This window comes from Anser anser (assembly GCF_964211835.1).
Source record: "Anser anser genome assembly, chromosome: 4".
Lineage (NCBI taxonomy): Eukaryota > Metazoa > Chordata > Aves > Anseriformes > Anatidae > Anser > Anser anser.
The window spans coordinates 77,074,442-77,093,674 of NC_139724.1; the positions used below are offsets into that span (position 1 = coordinate 77,074,442).

Consider the following 19,233-nt stretch of genomic DNA (forward strand, 5'->3'; position numbering starts at 1 on the left):
CTGCCTATGGGGCGACATCAATTCGGGACCATGGGCTGGTGGAGGGGCGCCCTCCTCCACCTGTGGGCTACGGGGTAACGGGGCGAAAAGTGGTGCAAGACACCCGGGATCCCGTTATTTATTCCTTGCGGGGCACGGTGCGGGGGCTCTGCGCCCTGGGGTCCCCCCGTGCTGCACCCCAAAAGAAGAAGGGCCCGTTCCCACCCCATCCATCTGCCCGGAAAGTCAAAAGCAGTGTCATCGCCGGCCCCGGAGGCGCAAGTAGAATTGATGGCGGGGGATTGCCGCCGTGCTTTGTCAACACAAGGGCGACCGAGAGCCCCCGGCCCCGCGGCCCCCCGCTAATCCCCCCGCTGCGCTCGCAGCTCGCCGCGGCAGGGGCAGCACCGGCGGCGCGTCCCCGGGGACGGGCGGCAGCGTGGTGGGTAAGCCGGCGGGCGAAGGGCGGCATCGCTAACGGCGGATTGAGGCGGTTTCGAGGCGATTGCCCTTGGCTCCCCCTAATCCTCGGCCGTGAATGGGGTTTTCAGCTCGGGACGTCGTTCCCGCATTATGAGCTATCGATTGACTTGTAGGAAGGGGGCCGACGGAAAGAGATTTCTGCTCTCACGCCGCGTCGCCGCTTCCCCCCCCGGGGAGCAGCTGTAAGGTTTCGGGGTCCTTCGGGAGATTTTGGGGACCGCTGAAGGGTTTTGGGGGTCAGCCCCGCGGTTTTTGGGTCTCGCCTGCTGGGGTGCGGCGGAGGACCCCCGCTGCGCCGTGCCTCAGCCCGGCGGGGACAAGGACACGGAGGCAGCAGCGTCTCCGGAAAGGTCAACCCGAGCCGTGCCACGCTGCAAAACCGGAATAATAATAAAACAGAATTATTTCTCCTATTTCCCTTCCCCAGATTAACGATAAACCGTCCATCCCCTCCCGGCCCCGATAACGCCTCGAATTTCCCTCGCAGGCCTGGAAATGCCATTTCCAGGCGGCGCGGGGCGCGCCAGGTCCCCTCCCTGCCAGCCTTTGATAGTTTTTTTTCTCTCTTTCTTTCTTTTTTTTTTTTTTCCTCGGCCTTTTTTTTTTTTTTTTGATTTTTTTCCCCTTTCGGTTCGAAACTGGAAATGCCCCTGGAGCTACAAACAATGCACAATAAAGCAAAATAATATTTTAGTCAAAATAGGCAGACGGCGCTCGCAGCCAACTTTCAAATTAGCATTTTGAGGGCAAATATGCAGACAATTTGAGATAATGAGGCCTGATTATTCAATCCAATGAATGTTAAATAGGGAGCGAGGGCGCCCGCGCCTTATCTCCCCCGCTTTCGATTTATTTTATTTTATTTTATTTTTAATCGTTCCACATTTGAACTCTTTATTTGTCTTAGCTCCAGCCCCCCCCCCCCCTACCCCGGGGGGCAGCCGGCTTTTTGCAGCCGGGTTTTGCAAGCGGGGGCTCGCCGGCGCAGCCCTGTAGCGGGGGGGGCGCTTTGCAGCCTTCCCAAAATTTGTCCCTGTGGGGGTCTGCAGAGGGCCTTGGCCACCCGTCCCCGAAATTTGGGGCGGTTTGGGTGCGATTTCCAGGGCAGCGCGGCTATGGGAGGGATGTGCGTCCGTGGGCAGGGGATTTGGGGTGCTCCCCGTCCCTGGACGGAGATTTGGGGTCCTCCCCAGCACATCCCTTGCCCCCATTAATCCCAGGACGGGTTAATTAATTTAATTCACCTAAATGCAATTTCTTTGCCCCCCTCAGCGGGGACACCCCCCCTGGTGACCCTGTGGGGTGAGCAGCACCCGTCACCCCGCTTTTCCCAGCAGCTTTCCCAGCTCAGGGGATGGAATAATAATAAAATACACTGATTCAGGGGTAATTAAAAACCTCTTTATGCCTAAAATATGAAGCTGGCAGGATTTTTTTTTTTATTTGAAGTTGAATAAACGAGAGCTGCAAACCGGGCAGGGCAGGGGTTTGGGGGGGGCACAAACACAATTACGGGGCAATGACAGCGGAGGGGGTGCAGCGAGGGGAAAGATAATCAGCGGGGGAAAAAAAGAGGGGAAAAACAATCAAAGGAAGGAAAAATAAAAGGCAGATGCTGCGCAGGGATAAGAGGCGGCGGCGGAGCGGGGCCGGGCACCGGCACCGGAGGTATAATTGGATTTCGGTTCGTCTCGGCGGCGATAAGAAATTCCCTGAAAAAAAAAAAAAAAATCTATTTTTTTTTGTTGTTGTCCCCGTCGCAGGCATATTTTAGTGGGAAATTTGCATGGGGCCAGGGCAGAGAAAAAAATAAGCGCAAGGTGGGGGGGGGATCGGCCCCGTGCCCCACCGCTGGCCGAGCGGAACGGCGATGGGGCCGATAGAGCAGGGCCCCGGCCCCGTCCCGCTGACCCGTGCCCCCGCCGCCAGCCTTATCGCGGTGGCATCGGGGCCCTGGCCCCCGGGGGGCTGCGATCGCCCCGCGATAGCGCCCCAAAAACCCCGACCGGCACGGTGCAGCAGCCCCGGCACGGTTTTTCGGCGTGACCTTGCTTGAGGGGCCGGGGAGAGGCGGATTTTTTTGCCGTGCGGTGAGGTTATTAGGCTCGCCGGGGAGGTTTTTAATTGCTTATTAGGAGCGGGGCCGGGTGCGCTCTCCCGTTTGCTGCGTGGGAAATGGCTCCGGGTGTTCAGAGGAAGGGGGAAGCGGTGCAGGGCCTGGTGGCACCCCGGCTGCGGAACAGCCCCGCGGGGCCACCGGGTGCTGCTGCCGCCGGGGCTGTGTCCAAGGGCACGGCGCCGTGCAAGGCACTGCGGCGGCTTTGCACCGCTCCGTCTGCTGGGTGCAGGGTCGCGGGGTGCTCCTGCTGCAAACGGTGCACGCTCGCACAAGCAAGTGCATATACACACATTAATGGGCATGCCTGTGCATGCGCACACTTGTACGTGCATGCACACACATGGATGTGTATGCACACACAAGCAGGTGCACGCTCACACAAGAAACTGCATGCTCACACATGCCCGTGCTTGCACTAATATGCATGTGCACACACAGACAAGCAGATGCATGCTCACACAGGCAAATGTATCAATACACTTGCCAATTTGTGCCCATGCATGCACACACAAGCAGGTGCATGCTCACACATGGCTGTGCATGCACACCCGTTCCCGTGCAAGCCCACACGTGCACACAGAAGCAGGTACATGCTCACACATGCCCGTGCATGCACACACAAGCACACACGCCCGTGCATTCACACACACATGCATACACATGCCCACACATGCGCACACACGTCCATGCGTGCACACAAATGTGCACATGTGCATGCACACACATGCACGCCCATGCCTGTGCATGCCCACAAGTGCACACACAAGGAGGTGCATGCTCACACATGCCCACAATGCCCGCCCATGCCCGTGCACGCACACACGTGCACACCCACGCACGCGGTGCAGCAGGCACGAGCACGGGGAACGCTGCCAGCAGCAGCCCCGGGGTGCGCAGAGGGGCGCCGCAGGACGTGGGGACACACGGCAGGCCCCCCCCCCCCCCCCCCCCCCCCCCCGACACCCGCCCTTGCAGCGCCCCCGTCCCCCTGCTCCCAGCCCCGGGGCCCCGCCCCTCGCAGCCCCCTCCCGCCCGAGGAGGGGCGTGGCCACCGAGAGGGGGCGGGGCCTCTGCAGCAGGCGCGGGGCTGCAGGGGCGGGGCTTGGTGCGAGGGGGCGGGGCTTGAGGGGGCGGGGCCGCGCATTGGGGCGGGGCTTTGGGGCCAGACTGGAGCGTGGCTCGGGGGCGGGTGGGCGTGGTTTGGGCGATGTGGGCGTGGCTTTGGGCATGAATGGGCGTGGCTTAGGGGGGTGAATGAACATGGGGTGGAGATGTGGGCGTGGCCTATGGGTGAGCGGGCGTGGCTTAGGGGTGTGTGGGCGTGGCCTGGGGGCGAGAGGGTGTGGTTTGGGCGATGTGGGCGTGGCTTCGGGCAAGACCGGGCGTGGTTTGGGGGTGAATGGACGTGGGTTTGGCGATGTGGGCGTGGCTTACGGACGGGTGGGCGTGGTTCGGACATTGTGGGCGTGGCTTTGGGCATGAATGGGCGTGGTTCGGGGGTGAACGGGCGTGGGTTCGGCGGTGTGGGCGTGGCCTAGCCCGAGTGGGCGTGGCCTATCGGCACGGGCGTGGCTGGGGGGCGGGGCTTAGGGCGGCTCCCGCTGCGGCCCGGCTGCGGCAGCAGCAGCGGGGGCTCGGGGCCCGGCCCGGCCGAGCCCGGTTGCGTTGTACCGAGCCCGGCCGTGCCGAGCCGAGCCGAGCCGAGCCGGCCATGGCCCTGCTGCGGGCCGCCCCTCTGCCCGCCGAGCCGGCGCCGTGCTGGCTGCCCACCCACGTCCAGGTGACGGCGGTGCGGGCCCGCGGGCTGCGCTGCAAGGGCGGCGGCGGCGGCGGCGGCAGCACCGGCCCCGGGGGCAGCGCCCCGGCGGCGGGTCCCGGCGACGTGTACGCCGTGCTGGAGCTGGGCCGGCAGCGGCAGCGCACGGCCGTGGCGGAGCGGAGCGGAGGCAGCGCCGAGTGGCGGGACGGCTGCGCCCTGGAGCTGCCCCCCGGGCCCGGCTCCCCGCCCGTCCTCACCGTCACCGTGCTGCAGCGGGCGCTGCTCGGGGCCGACCGCTTCCTGGGGCGCTGCAGCCTGGCCCTGCCCTGCCCGGCCCCCCCCGGCCGAGCCGCGGAGCTGGGGTGAGTGGGGGAGGGGAGGGGGGGGTCGGGGTGTCGTAGGGTCTGTGTGTGGTCCCCCCCCAGGGGGTTGTATGGGGGGCGGTGTTGTAGGGTTCCTGGGAGCGTCCTGAATGGGGGCGGGGGGGCTGTGGGTCCCCAAAAGGGGGTGGGAGGTAAGGGGGGGTGTGTGGGGGCTGCGTGGGTCCCAAAATGGGGGTGGGAGGCAAGGAGGGGTCACCAGGTCCCTGTGGACCCCAAAATGGGGGTGGGAGGTAAGGAGGGGTCACCAGGTCCATGTGGACCCCAAAATGGGGGTGGGAGGTAAGGAGGTGTCACCAGGTCCATGTGGGCCCCAACAGGGGAGTCAGGGGCAATGGGGTGTCACGGGGTCTGTGTGCGCCCCAAAAAGTGGTTTGCGGGTAACAACAGTTTGCAGGGTCCCTGGGTGCCCCCAGAAGGGGACTGCAGGTAACGAGGTGTCACCAGGTCCGTGCGTGCCCCAAAAACAGGATTGAAGGCAACAGCATGTCACAGGGTCAACGTGTACCCCCGAAAGGGGATTGCAGGCAACGAGGTATCGCAGGGTCCATGCATGGCCCCGGAAAGGTGTCACAGGGGGTAGGGTGTTGTGGGGTTTGTGTGTGCCCCCAAAATGGGATTGCTGGCAATGAGGTGCCACCAGGTCCCTGTGTGGCCCTGGCAAGGAGTCCCGGGGGGTAGGGTGTTGTGGGGTTTGTGCGTGCCCCAAAAAGGGGATTGCAGGAGGTGGGGTGTCACAGGGTCCATCTGAGCCCCCAGAAGGGCATCACAGGGCATAGGGTGCTATGGGATCCCTGCGTACCCCAAAGGGGATTGAAGGCAATGAGGTGTTATGGGGTCCATGGGAGCACCCAGAAGGGTGTCACAGGGCTCCCCATCACCCCAAACGTAGTCACGGGGCTGGAAATACCCCAGCATCCCTCCTCCCCCGGGAATTGGGGTGCCACAAGGCCCCCCCAGGAGGCCGTGGCATGGATCCATGTGGGGTCTGGTGGCTTTGCAGCCCCCGGGGATGTCTCGTTGCCATGTCCCAGTTTGTCCCAGTCTTGGTCCCCATCCCGGGGTCCTGCTCCCAGCCCCACGAGGCGCTGCCTCCAGCAGGGATCCCCCTGCGGGCGGAGGACTTGCCGTCCTTCCTCCTCCTCCCAGGAGGGTTTAAAAACAGCCTGACGCTTCCCAGCCTTCTGCCAGGCAGCGGAGAGGCAGGAATGCGGATGAAATTCCTTCAGAGAAGAACTTTCTGAGCCTGGCTCCACGCACACCCGGCTCCTCCGTGCCCCAGACCCGAGGAATTCGGCTGGCCCACGAATCCCTCGCCCCCCTACCCGGGCACGGCCTCGCTGACGGGAGCGCGACGAGCGTGCGACGGGGTCACGAGCGCTTTTCCTGTGCCTCGTTGGTGTCTGCAAGCCACTCCTGCTAGCCCTAAAATGGGAGAAAAAGGGACAAACCCCGAAGCTGCTGTCTGAGTGCTCCCCCCCCCCGGCGTTTATTTCGCTTTTATTAGCGGGCGGCGCCGGGGAGAAGCCGGGCCTGGCTCCCTCGGCTCGGCCCTAATTCAAACCAGCGCCGCGGCCCTGTGAAGAGAGGGGCCTGCGGTGATCCCAGGAGGGTTTAAGGGGCCTGTGGTGACCCCAGGAAGGTTTAACGGGCTCGTGGCAAAGGTCTGGGCATCAGGGATCGCTGCTCTGTGGGGCAACGTCCGCCCCAGCCGGGCCCTGCGTGCCCGCGGCCCCAGTGGGATTCGGGGTGCGAGGCCTTGGGGTGCGAGGCCCCGGGGCGCAGGGCCGGGGGTGCCCTGTTTTTTATTTTCTGCCGTTTGTCTCCCTCCCTTCCTGTAGCGCTGCTTGCATAAGGAGAACCGACTTCCCCTCGCTGGGGCTCTCGAGGCTTTTTATCTTCACCCGGGGCCTCCGGGATGGGAGCACGCACAGAAAACATGGGGGGAGGCTCTCCGGCTGCACCCCGAGCATCTACATTCACGTTAACCCCCAAAGCGGAGCTTGCGAGTCAAAACCGTTTGTTTTTTGGCAAATATTACAAAAAAAAAATCTCCTCACAGCGTTGGGGCTGCAAGGCCGGTCGGTTTGCACGCCGCCGGGGCTGCGCGTGTTTCACAGGGGGAACCGATTTCTGGCACCTCACCCGGCCCCGTCACCGACGGCTTTGTTTAATAGGAAATTTATAGCTTTAAAAAAAATAAAATAAATGGCAAAATAAGCCCAGGCTCCCCACCTCCAGGCGCAGGCTGTACCATGCAGATAACCCTGGTGGGGACAAGGTGGGGCAGTGGCAGGGAGGGAGCTGGTGGTACCGTGCTGGTGAATGCCGTGGGGCTGAGCCCTGCTCCTGCCCCTCATCCCCTGCACGTTTCCCCTTTTCTGCAGCTTTCGGGGCACGGGGAGCTCCCTCGGTGCCCTTTTGGTTTTAGGTCCCCACCTGCAGCCCTTGCTCCGAGGCATGAAACTGCTGCGGGCTTGAAAAGGGCCCAAAAAAGAGGAGGAAAAAAAAAAACACACACAAAAAACAGCAACAAACCAAAACAGGCCTTGCTTGTCAGCGTGTTGACCTTGCTCTCGTTTTACTGCTGAGTTTTGCTGGGCGGAAACTTTTCCCGGTGGTGATTTTTCTCCTTGTTTTCAGCCCGGTGGAAAAAGTGCCGTCAAACTTGGACCCGTGGCTCGGAGCGGGGCCGTGGGCCGGCGTCCGGTGGCATTTATGAGCTGCCTCGTTCAGCTCCGAACGTCTCTGTTTTGTCTGGGGGAAAATCCGCTCCTGGAGCCGCCCAGGAGCAGCCCGAGGGCTCCCGTGGCCTTTTTGGGTATCCCAGGGCTGAAACCAGGCTCCGCGGCTCGGGGCTGGCGACAGCCGCGGTGCAGAGCGTCGCTCCTCGCTTCTGACTTGTGGTTTTATTTTTAACCCCTGGCTTTAACCCTGTTGGTCAAAGGGCTCTTCCCGGAGCTTTTTCTGCGTTGATCGTGGTGGCGGCTTCTTGCGTTGGTGGGAAGGATGGAGCCCTGCTCACGTGGAAACGCGTGCATGCTGGGGCATCCAAGAGCAAAATTCTGGGTTTTACGGTGCCAGGTCCCGTTAGCATCCTTTCTCCGTCCCTGCCCGGAGCCCTGGTGCAAAGTCACCCGTGGAAATGTCCCTCGTGGAAGCAGCCTGAGGCCAGGGGCACAAATGCTTGCTGAGGTGCCTTTCCTCTGGGTGCCGACCCTTCCTAGCTAAAGCCCTTGGGGCACCCTGGGGGACACTGCCCCGAGCTCGGTGTGGCCCCGGGGTGCAGGGGAAGAGCTCCAGGAGGTCCCATCACCCCTGCCCGTGGTCACGACAGGGACCTCGGAGGGGCGAGGAGCATCCTTGGGGTGAAGGGACGGTCCCCAAATCCCCGCCGGGGCTCCCTGGCTGTCTTTCGGTCCTTCCCCAGCTGTCGGTCGTGCCCTCGGAGCAGGTCTGGGAGGTGAAAAATGTTAAAGCGGGTTCTTGGGGGTGGCCGAGACCGACAGTGAGCACCTCGGATGCTGTGGGCTGTGACGAAATCCTCGTTTTGGGGCTGGAAAGGCAGCCCCGAGGGGTCGTTGCATCCCCGGGGCCAGGAAATGCTGCGCTGTGTCGAAACCCCGCGGGCAGAGGCCGGTCCTGCCGAAACGCGGCTCGGGGTGCTCTGCCCGCTGCCCGTGTCCGCGAGGATCGGCTTCCTTGGCCAGGGCTTTGCAGCTCGGGGCTTGGCAGGGGCGCAGGGTTTTGGGTGTCCTCCCAGCCTTTGTACTCCTGTGGGCTGCTCTGAGCCTCGTGCCTCCAGGTGCTTGGTTCTCTGTGCGAGCCCTGCTTGTTGGGGAAGGATTTACAGGAAAAACGTGCGGCTCCCGCCCGCCCCCGCCTTCATTTTCACCTCCTGCTCAGTGCCCCAGCACCTGCAGGTGCGCCGGGGGAGCCCGCCCAGCAGCTCCTCGCTTTGGGATCCCACAGAGATGGCTCAGGGCTCGTTTCTTCCTCTTCTTGGTGCTTTCGGGGCCAGCAGAGCGGTCCTAATCCCCCCTGCCTGGCGGGTCGGGGCATCCACAGGCACGGAGGATGCAAACCTTGGAAGCCCCGGGGCGTAAGCAGATGAATATGGCTGCGGAGCCCAGTTGCTGTCTCCAGCCATTACTCTCTCCTCTCCGTTCATAAATGTTTCACGCTCCTTTTTACAGCTCCTTCCATCTTCCCTCCCCTCGTCTTCCTCCCTGCCCGTCCTGTGCCGGGCTGGAGAAATTCTCCGAGTTTTTCAGCGTGAGTTGATGCGCAGTGGGGCTGCGCGTGGCTGCCCCCGTGCTGGTGCTGCCGATAGCTCCTACCCATCCCTGCTCTCTGTCCTGCTCCCTCCTCCAGCTCCTGAACGTGGCAGGCGCGGATATGGGGCCACGCCAGGCCCCCAAAACCAAGGGGAGGTGGTGAGGGACGCTCGGGACCTTGCTGGGACAGACCTCGTGCCCTCAGTGCCGAGGGTACGTGCCGGGCTGGTCTGGTCGGAGCTGGAGCCACGGGATGAGCAGGGCAGAGTCGCCTCGTTAGCGTGCCCGATTACCTGGCGAGCAGTTCGAGCAGTTTGTTGCAGCTCGTTTGGAGCTGTCGGAGGGACGACGCCTGGAGAGATGGCCTTCCCCTTCCTTCCCCGTCCGCGGGGTGGGGGGGATCAGCCTGGGTTTGTTTTCCGTCTGCTCTGGGCAGCTCGTGGGGGATCACCTTGCAGAACAGGCCGTCCAAAACCAACACGGAACAAAGCTACCCAGCAGAAAAGTTTCCCCGCGCCGGTGGGGGGGGGGGAAGAAGCTGCATGGAAAACACAGGCCCAGATGGGGAGCCCAAACTCCCCGGGGGCCGGCTGGGCCGTTTCCCACCCTCTGCTTCCCCTCCGGGCTCGGTGAGCTTCCTCCCCGCGGTCCCTCGGGAGGAGCAGCCGTGCCCCTCCTGCAGATGGTTGGGCTTTTCCCCTGGGTCTCCTCTTCTGCGCTCACCTGCCCGCCCCCCCCCGGGGTCCTGGGCTGCCCCCAGCCCTGTCTCTGTCGCTAATTAAAGACATGGGGCTCCTCTGGCAGCGGGGCTGACCTTGGTGCAGGGATGATTCAGCAGTAAACGACGGGCTGGCGCGGCCGGGGACGAGGCTCTGGCTCCGTGCTGGGCTGCCTGGCTCCGTCCCGCAGCTCAGGCTGCCCCGTCCACACCGAATGAGCTCTGGGGAGGAGGCTGGCTGCCGGAGAGCCGCAGAAACCCCCTGTCCGTGCGTCCTTCCCCGCCTGCGTCCCCGAACGTGAGGGTCTCCGAGCGACTTGGCCACCCAAGGAGGCTCTCGGGAACCTGCCGCTGGCGAAGCGCTGGGACCAGGCCGGCGCTGAGACTGGGACACCGCCGCCGAAGGTACCCGGGGCGCGTGGGAGGGCTCTCCGGTCGGATCTCCGCAGGAATTTGGGGCGCCCGCCCGCCAAGCTGCCGGTGTGATGCTGAAGGAGCCGTGGGGGGACGTGGAAGGGGCGAGGGACGGGAAGCCTGGGCTCGGTCTCCCCACTGGGGTCCCCCCTGCACGGTTATTTCCATTAAGGCTTGGCTCCGTGCCCCCCGAGCCATCCCGGCAGCTGGGGGACGGCCCGAGGCAGGCAGGTATCTCTCAAACCCGAACACGTTTTCTCCCTGATGGATTTGGGAGCGCCCGAGTGCCTTCCCCCCTCGGGTTCGGATGCCCAATGCGGCGTTTTTAGGAGCGCCGCCTTCACGGGGCGCTCCCCGCGCCGCCTGTAAGCGGTCACCCCGTGGCCTGACGGAGGCCTGGGAGCTTCCCCAGCCGTGGGGACAGCAGGCTTCGTGTGACGCTTGGCTGCTGGCCGCCAGGAGGGAAATGCTGGCCCGTGCCCTGCCGGCTCCCAGCCTCCCTTATCCAGGTCACTCGCGCGCAGGAGCGGGGAGGGCACGGGCCAGGCGCTGACCCCGAGCGCGGCGTCCTCGGTGTGGCCCCCTGCCCTCCTTCACCACCAGCTCCCCCGCTCCCTTTCCGCGCCGGGAGGTTTGTTTTTTATTTTTATTTTTTTCCCCTTTGCTCAGCACTTTCCGATCCAGGCCGCTGCTGGAGGGAGGATGGGGGCAGCTCGTGCCTTTCGGAGGCAGCGCGCTGCTCTCCGAGCCTCCCGATCGATCCCGGCGGCAGAAAATAGCTGCTGGGCTCCCCCTCCCCGATCTGCCTTTTGCCTCTCGCCGCTCTCCTCGGAGGAGGTGAGTGGGAGGAGAGAGGAGCCTCGGCACGGGGAAGGTTTCTGGAGGTGCCGCAGAAGCGCGCTGACCTACATGAGCGCGCGTCGGATCCCGGAGCGGGAGGAGGGAACATTTCGCATCCTGAGAGCTCGACGGGGCCCCAGCTGCTTCCCCTTTCCGGGGCGCCTGCAGGGAGCCAGCTCTCCGTTCATGGTTTCCTCCGCTGGGCAGCTCGCTGCGGCCCTTCCCCTGCACCCCGACCCGCTGCCCGAGGGGGCAAACGCGCTCTGTGTCTCCGGGGGGCTCGTGCCCAGCCGCAGGGCGCGAGGGAAGGGGCAGGACGGGGCGCCGAGCGCGCCCCTCCAGCTTTCCCGCAGCCCCCTTTAGGTACGGGCAGGCCTCTGGGAGGATTAAAAAGAAAAAACAAACAACAAAACCCCCCAAACAACCCCGACGTGGAAAGGCTCAGCGTGTGCCACCCGCTGGGAGCCCTGCCCGAAAATACCGCTTCGCCCTCGCCGAGGTGCGTTTCCGACCGGCCGCCGGTTGGCTCTCGGGAGCCCAAAATAGCTCCGCGGTCCTGTGCCAGTGTAAGCAGAGGTTTTCCTTGAGCTGCTCTTTTTCTGAAGCAGGTTTAAGGCTCCTTCTTTTAAAGGCGGCGCCGGCGAGCAACCAAGTGAGGTTTAATGACTGCAGCGTTAACAGGGACGGACAGGGGATGCGACGCAGGGCTTCACGGGCTGCTTCGTCTCCTCATCCTCGCCTTTCCTCGCGCTCACCCACCCAGATTTTCTCTCTCGCTCTTTATTTTTTTTTTCCACGGGGTGATGCAAGGTATAAAAATGCCTCTCAGGATGTTTCCCGTCCGATGACTCAGCCGCACGTCGCTCGTCCCCCTCTCCGAACCTCTCCCAGGTCCGGCTGCGGGCTCGGTGCGCCTTCCTGCAGCCCTGGGTGTTTTCAAGCCTCCGGGTTTGGCGCTGAATACTTTAAATTTGGCATCTTGTGGGGGCGGAGAGGATGAGCTTTGGGCTGGGGGAGGATTTCACCCCGTGAAGTGCTCCTGCTTCTCGCTGGCTCCTGATTTGGGAATTCAGGAACCTCTCGGGGACGTGGTTCGAATTTCCTCCTCGCCCCGGTGATTTCAGCAGGGTCACACCCGTCCCCATCGCTTCACATTTTCCTGCCCCGTCTTTTCCTTTTCCAGTCAACGCTAAGGATGGGAAACTCGGCGGGGATTTTCAGCTGCTGGGAAGTCACTAGGACGGGGTTAAGGCACCTCCTGGAGATTTCTTCCAGCTCCTGGAGGACCCTGCAAATCCCCGGGCTGGGTTTTGGGGCCGGCGTAGCCACAGCCATCTCTCCTTCCTCTGCCTGGGGGGCTTGGGGGGAAATCTTTGCGGGGACAAACCCAGGACCGACAAACCCAGGACCGACCGGGTCTCGTTGCCTTCCTGCAGCCGTGTGATAAGCGGCGGAGGCGTTATCGGGTCCCTGTCCCGTGGCACAGCCCTATCGTGTCCTCGGGGCACCCGGGGGATGCCCTGGGTGCGGAGATCAGCCCGTCCTGCCCCTGCAGCGCTGCGGGAGGAGGGGGGGGGAAGGATGCCGGGCTGGTGGGTGCGGGACGGCAGTTTTAGGAGGAACTACTTCCCCCGTGTCCCGTGCTGCCCCACCTCTGTGCGCAGAGCTGCCGACCAAAGTCTGCGTTTAGGGCCGTGAGATAGGTACAAGCCTTTTGCCTCCACTTTGGGCTTCTGCCTGCTTCGTTTTTGGTGACGTTTCTGCAGAATTGGGGTGTTGAGGGGTATCGTATAAATATATAGAGCATAATATATATAAACCAACATGTAGGTGTGTTGCATCCTCTGTCACTGACTGCTGGAATAACGTCGTGTTGGTGCCCCTGAGCTCCTGCGCCACGACAGCACCGACCCCCAACAGAAGGATTTGTTCTGAGTCACTGCCTCTAAGCACCAAAAAGCTGTCTTTTTTTAAAAAATGTGGGCTCGCAGCAACCTCCCAGCTGGCAGAGGAGAGCCTGGCCACTGGTAACACCCCCCTGAGATGCACGGGGGTGCCCGATGTCGGTGTGCGCCCGGTTGCACACGCGGGGAGGGTGGCAGAGCTCTGCTGCCCTACAACACCCCTGTGCTGGGGTTTGCAGCGCTGGGAGGTGACGGAGGCGCCTTTCCTTTTCTTTTCTCCGTGTCTCCAGGTGGCACAAGCTACACTCCAAGGCTGGGAAGAAGGAGAAGGAGCGGGGCGAGGTCGAAGTGAGCGTCCAGTTCACGCGCACCAACCTGACGGCCAGCATGTTCGACCTGTCCGTGAAGGACAAGCCGCGCTCGCCCTTCGGCAAGCTGAAGGACAAGGTGAAGGGCAAGAAGAAATACGACTTGGAGTCGGCCTCTGCAATCATCCCCAGCAGCGTGGGCGCCCTCGACGGGGAGGATGACTTCGACGTCGGGGGCAAGAAGTCCAAAATCAAGGGCTTCTTGAAGGGCAAGCTGCGCAAGTCGTCCCTGACGCAGTCCAACACCTCGCTGGGCTCCGACAGCACCATCTCTTCGGCCAGCCTGGGCCCGGCCGCAAGCGCTGCCGAGGTAACCAAATCCCCCAGCAGACACAGCAGCCTGTCCACGGAGCGCTCCGGTAAGAGGATCACGGGTTTAGTTCTCCCCCCTCAGCCTTTTTTTTCTTTTTTCCCCTTCTTTTCTTTGTTGCTGTTGCGGCTTTCCTGCAAATCTGTTAACCAATCGCTTACCTGAGGAGCGGCGTCCCGCACGAGCCCTCCGAGACCACCTCCCTGCCCTGCCAGAATGGGGGAAAAGATCCGAAATTTTGCTTTTGATGCCAAGCCCGTGTGCGGACAGCCTTGCTCGGCGCGGCTGCTTTGCACTGCTGCACGCACGCCTTGCACGCCACGAGCCCGCGTGCCGCCAACCCTATAGGCAGCAGGGTGTAGGGGTGGCGTGGGGCTGTTTCTCCCCTGCCACCCCAAAACTGGTCGCAAACACCGGCTCGTGGCAGAGGCCCTCGAGGCGCTGCCTAACGAGGTCCTGCTGGCCGGGGGGGGCAAAGCAGTGACCGGGTCCCGGTGATTAAAGCAATCCCAGCTCTTGGCGCTGGGAGGGCGGCGATTCGCAAACAAAAAAGGCCCTTGTAATGAGTTAATTCTTGCTGTCCCTTGAAAACAAAATGTATAATTAAGTGGCTTAATGGGCTGGAGGCAGCCGGTTCCCGGATGGGGTGGGAGTCCCGGGGTACGCGCTGCTGGGTGACGGCCTGGGCATGGCTGGAGCCAGCGGAGGCACCGGGCTGGTGCCGTGGTGAGGGAGGCAAGGGGGGCAGAGCAGCTCTGCATCACCTAACGCGATTCCTTGGGGAGTTTCTGAAGTCTGCTGAGCATTTGGCAGCTGCTGCCGGAGGGAGAAGCAGGCGCTGCGCCGTCCTGGCTTGTGCCACGCAAACCCGGCGGAGCTCAGGGGCTCGGTGGCTTTTGTTCCATGCGAACTCTTAAAGCGCACCGAAGCGTGAGGCCTTTAAGGAGCTTTTGGATGGCTTCTCGCATTTATTGTAGGTCTCGGATCCTCTCAGACGAGGGTTATGTCTTGCAAAGACCCGTGTCTGGATCCTGCAGCGGGAGGTGCTGTGCGTGCGTGTCGTGTAGCTTGTGCAGCCTCGTGCTCGGGACCGGTGCTTTGTGTTTCCAGTAACTGGCAGAGCCTGGGAGGGAGAAAAACGGTGTAATTTTGCAGATCTCATCGGCGTTTGCAAGTAGCAGATAAGGCTGCTCGTGCCCTTTACGCGGGGCCTCACCTGCTTTGTGTTTTGTCCCCGCAGTGAGGGACTTCTTGCCCTCCCCGAGGCTGACCCACAAGAGAGCGTTCAGCGACGACGTCTCCCAGGTCAGCCCCGTCCTGGAGCCAAAAGCCATCCAAAGCCTGAAGCCAAAGAGCGACCCCGTGTCCCGGTCCTCCCTCTGCATCAACGGCAGCCACGTTTACGGCGACGAGCCTGCACTGCAGAGCCCCGTGCCTGCCCCGCGGAGCTCCGCGCCGCTGCCCGTGCCCGGCGGCCCCAGGAGGCCGGAGGAGGGCTTCGGCTTCGCCCCCCTGCACCCGGAGCCCCCTGAAGCACCCTGGGGGGGCTTCGAGAGGACGCAGCAGAGAGACGAGCCCAGGTTCATCCCGTCCCCTCCCAGCTTGGTCCTGCAGGAAGAGCTGAAGGTGTCCACCAAAGCCGTGACCCTCAGCAACCACCTGGGCAGAGCCAGGATGGAGGAGAGCGGCCGCTCGGAGGGCAAGCCCACCCAAGCCGCGGCGCCCTCGGCGCTCTCCGCGGAGGCGAGGCAGGAGAAGCGGGCGGAAGAAACGAGGAAGGAAGAGAAGAAACCCAAAGGCGGCTTCTTCCACCACGGGGGCACCAAGAGCGACGCCGGGGGCAGAGGCCAGGGAGAGAAAACGGGAGGCTCGCCCGCGGCAGGCGACGAGAGGAGCAGGGCCGGCGGCTGGTTCGCGTCCAAGGAGCCCAAAGAGAGCCCCCAAAAACCCAGGTCAGTGACACGCGGGTGTCGGTGCCCGGGCTGGGGTCCGCCTGCCCCCAGCCTCGCGGCTGTGCTGGGAAATGCTCCCCAGCGCGGCTGGAGGACCAGTCCCCCTCGCTCAGATGGGATCGTAGCGGGGGGAACGCTCCCTTGGCGTTGTGCACCTCGAAAGGAGGGATATTTTCCCTGGATCCTCACCTCTCTTGTGCTCCCCCCTGCGTGTGTCCTGCTTGGGGAAGGGGAGGTGAATCCCCCTGCCGCGTGGTCGTGCCCGGGGTTTCCGTGGCCTCGAAGGCAAGGCAGAAATCTGCTCCCTTTTAATTAGCTCCCTGGCATCCCGAGCGGGCCGTGGGACGCAGCGACGTGCAGTCGCTTTGTTATTGACGTTCCACACCCTCTGCATCGCTGCTCTGGCCCGGGGTGCGGTACTTTGTTAATCGGAGGTATTAATTAGTATTTCTGAAGTAACTAACCCAGCCCTGCTCTTTCCTCTTCCTATCCCACCCCAGCCTTCCCTGCTCCCGACTAAAATCTCCACCTGTTCTCCCTCCACGTGGCGATTCATCCCCCGCAGGTCCTCGGCCCCTGCTCGTGGCACAGACGACGTGGTGCCCGTGCCCTTTCGGTGCTGGGTTTGTCACAGAAATGCCCGCGTCTGTCCCCAAAGTCCCCAGCAGCTGAGCTGGGGGTCCGGGGGCTGACCGAGGGCACGGTGCCGTGTTATCAACCCTCAGAGGGGTTAAAAGCAGCTGGAAGAAATGACCAGCTGGTCGAACCCAGAGGGCCGATTCATGATCGGGATTTTCTGATCTGGGCTAACTTTAACCTAATTTGTTAAGCGGAGGGGTTTGCGTTCGGTCTGAGCCTCCCCTAACGAGGTTTCCTCCCCCTAGCCAGCGACTTCAGCTGCTGCGGTGCGCACGGGGCTCTGAGCAGCTCCGGGCCAGGGGCAGCCCCCAAAATTGTCACCTTCCCCACCCGCAGAAGGGTTTCGTAGCCGTCGTAGCCTTTAAGGCCGAGGGGTAGCAGGAGCCTGGTGCCAGCCCCTTCCCTCCCGCACATCCTCGTCGTCCTCTTCCCAGGAGCATGCAGCTACCCGGAGCGCTGCCTGCTGCGGGTTTGCTTCTGGATGAGGCCAAACGAAGCTGGTCTCTGGGGAAGGACAGGATATTACCGCTCAGGATTGCTTTATTTATGTATTTTTTTTAATTTCCAGCTGAGCCGAAGCTTTGCTTAGGCTCGGTTTGCTGTGGCGTGCCCAAGCTCAGCTTTGCAGGTGCCTCTTTTCGGGCGTGATGAGGACCCCGTCCACAAGCGGCTGTCTTGTAAGGAGAAACTCCTCCGGCTGCAGGTTTTGCTCCCCAAAATAGGAATCCCTCTGAAGCAGCACGGGCTGGAGGGAACAGATTCACAGGGGCCCCTTCTGGGACGTTCCCCAGCATCCGAACGGGCTCTAATTGCGCTCGGCAATTTTCAGATGGGGAGTAACGAGCTTAAAGTGCAGCAGGGGAGGCTTAAATGAAGCATTAGGAGAAGTCTCTGATGGAGAACGGCGAAGTGCTGGGCTGGGAGCGAGGAGCCCCGGCGTTTCGGTTCGGGGACGGAGCGGCTGAGCACCTTTTGGGCAGCCCGGTAAGAAGCATTTGTCCTTGATGTGGCCCAGGCTGGGCGGTGGGAGCCAGCGACCGAGTCTCGGGTGCCAAAACGTCCTTCCCATCATCACAGGGAGACGGAGAGGCTCAGTCCTGCTTCCCTGGATCTTCCTCTTCCTCGAGCCACTAATTACAGCATCGTTACTTCTTCTGTTACGAAGAACTCTCACTTTTCTCATTTTCTTCCCCTTCCTTACACTGGGTGACCTCGCAGGCCGTGCCGCCGGTTGGAGCCGAAGCTGTCGGAAGGTTTTTTAGGTCCTGGCGGTGCCGGGGTGAACACAGGGGCCGATGCCGTCTGCATTTTGATAATCAAACGCGTGTTCTCTCTCAGGCGTGCGATCGAAGAGCTGGCAGGGCTTATCCGTGGGTGTTTTGTAGACATCCATTTGCCTCTGGAGGAGAAGCAAGCCTGCTACTCATTTACCAGGGTAACTTCTGGATCTGGAGACGGATTAACCTTTGCTTCGTAGAGGGAACCGTCCTCTGAATCGAGCAGTTTGATGCCGCCACTTTGACTTAGCTGCAGCAGGGATTTTTTTTTCTTTTTTTCCCCTCCCACTCTCCTGATCTGGAAACTTCAGCTCTGCAGCTCCTGGAGCTAAGCAAGCAGCCTCGGTGCCTCCTCGGTGCCCGTCGTGGCTCGGTCAAGTTTCACCTGCAGCGGGCCGTGGGGAAGAGAGCATCAAAAGCCGTCGCATTTGCAAGACCGGCAGTCTCACCCTGTAATTAGTCGAAAGGTCTGTAATTAGAAGAAAGATGCCTTACAGTTCAGGTTTAAATCAGCCTGCAGCGAAGACAGGTCCGGCACGGCTCGTCTCGAGCTGCCTGCTCTGCAAAACCCCTCCCTTTGTAGAGCGAGGAAGCGGCTGGCTCGGGGCTGTTTTGAACTTCGGGGAGGTTTTCTGTCGTGGGTTGTTCTTGCTGACCCATCACTGCAAACCTCCTGTGCCTTACCCGGGGAGTTTCTGTCCTCAGCCCTTATTTACGTGCCTTCGTCCACCGTGCCTTCACCCAGGCTCTGCTAACCCCTGGCGTCTGCGGGGCTTTGATATCAGCTTGAATGGAAGTGGGAGGAGAGAGGGAGGCCTGAATTAAAAAAAAAAAAAAAGGCAGTTTGGTGTTTGTTGTGTTTAGGGTTGCGGTGGTCAAGAGTTGTTATGGGAGGAAGAAGCTCAGCAGGTTTATTTGAGGCAAGGCCTGGGGCTAAAACAATCGGTTTGAGTATTTTCAGCCTTTCCCACAATGTTATCAGAGCTCCACAGGTCCCGCTTCCTGCAGCGTGAATCGGGATGATAAAACGGGGCTGCATCTTGTGCCTGGCACTAGGCAAAAAGAGAAGTTGCGCCCTCTTTTTTTTTTTTTTTACAAATCGTCACCGTTTGTGGATTAAAGCCCTTTCCTTCTGCTTTCACGGGAGGAAAACGTAAAACCTTGCCCCACCCGGGCTATCACTCCTCTTTCCGTAGTCAGCAGAGGCCAGATATTGACCCGACTTCTTCACTCTTCATCACGCGCTCATAAAAAGCTTCATTTCTGAAATGCTGGAAATTGGAAGAAGGTTTCGGGGCAGCTCCGCGCCCCCAGAACCGGGGCACCGCGGATCACGGCAGCGCTGCGGGCGAGTCCGTTGCAGGAGCCACCGGGGTTGCATCTCCGCTGTTCTGCGTCCGCACCAGCTGCAAAACTTCGCGTCTGCCTTGGATCAAGCACGGGGTAAAAAGGACCAGGGAAAGAGCCGGATCTTTGCCCCTCCGGCCCGAGGGTGCATTGGGTGCGCCCCTGGGGGTGCTGCCGCTCCCTCGCCTCGCCCCGTCGCCGCATCTCCCGAGCCCACGTGCGACACGCTGGTGCTGCTCCCTTGCCAGGAGCCTTCGAGGGTGAAGAATGACTCGTGAAGTGCCTGTTCCTGCCCGTTCCCTGCTGAGCGTGTGTTTTCCGGGAATGGACGTGAGGCAGGACGGTGAATCAGGCCCTGAGCCTGCACCAGCTCAGCCCTGGTGAGCCCCATCTGCCTTGGGGCCGTCCGGGCAAGGCACAGCCCCGCTGCCCCCCCCCTCGCGAGCCGTTAGCAGCTCGCATCTGCC

General features: G+C 62.0%; 1 protein-coding gene across 9 annotated transcripts in view; it reads left to right on the top strand.

The window, feature by feature from the left end:
- The first annotated feature begins 3,831 nt into the window (after positions 1-3,831).
- Positions 3,832-19,233, top strand: part of RAB11FIP5 (RAB11 family interacting protein 5) — a 27,007-nt gene continuing 11,605 nt past the window's right edge. Inside the window, exons 1-5 of one of the 9 annotated variants that reach the window (XR_014583597.1) lie at positions 3,832-4,702; positions 13,164-13,600; positions 14,792-15,503; positions 16,972-17,404; positions 17,481-17,555. Coding sequence is in view for 8 of the 9 variants with exons in the window: in XM_083834133.1 (XP_083690259.1) it covers positions 3,981-4,702; positions 13,164-13,600; positions 14,792-15,503; positions 16,004-16,175 (2,043 nt within the window). In the remaining variant the exon portion in view is untranslated. The other 8 variants (XM_083834137.1, XM_083834134.1, XM_083834135.1 and 5 more) reach the window with 8 other exon arrangements.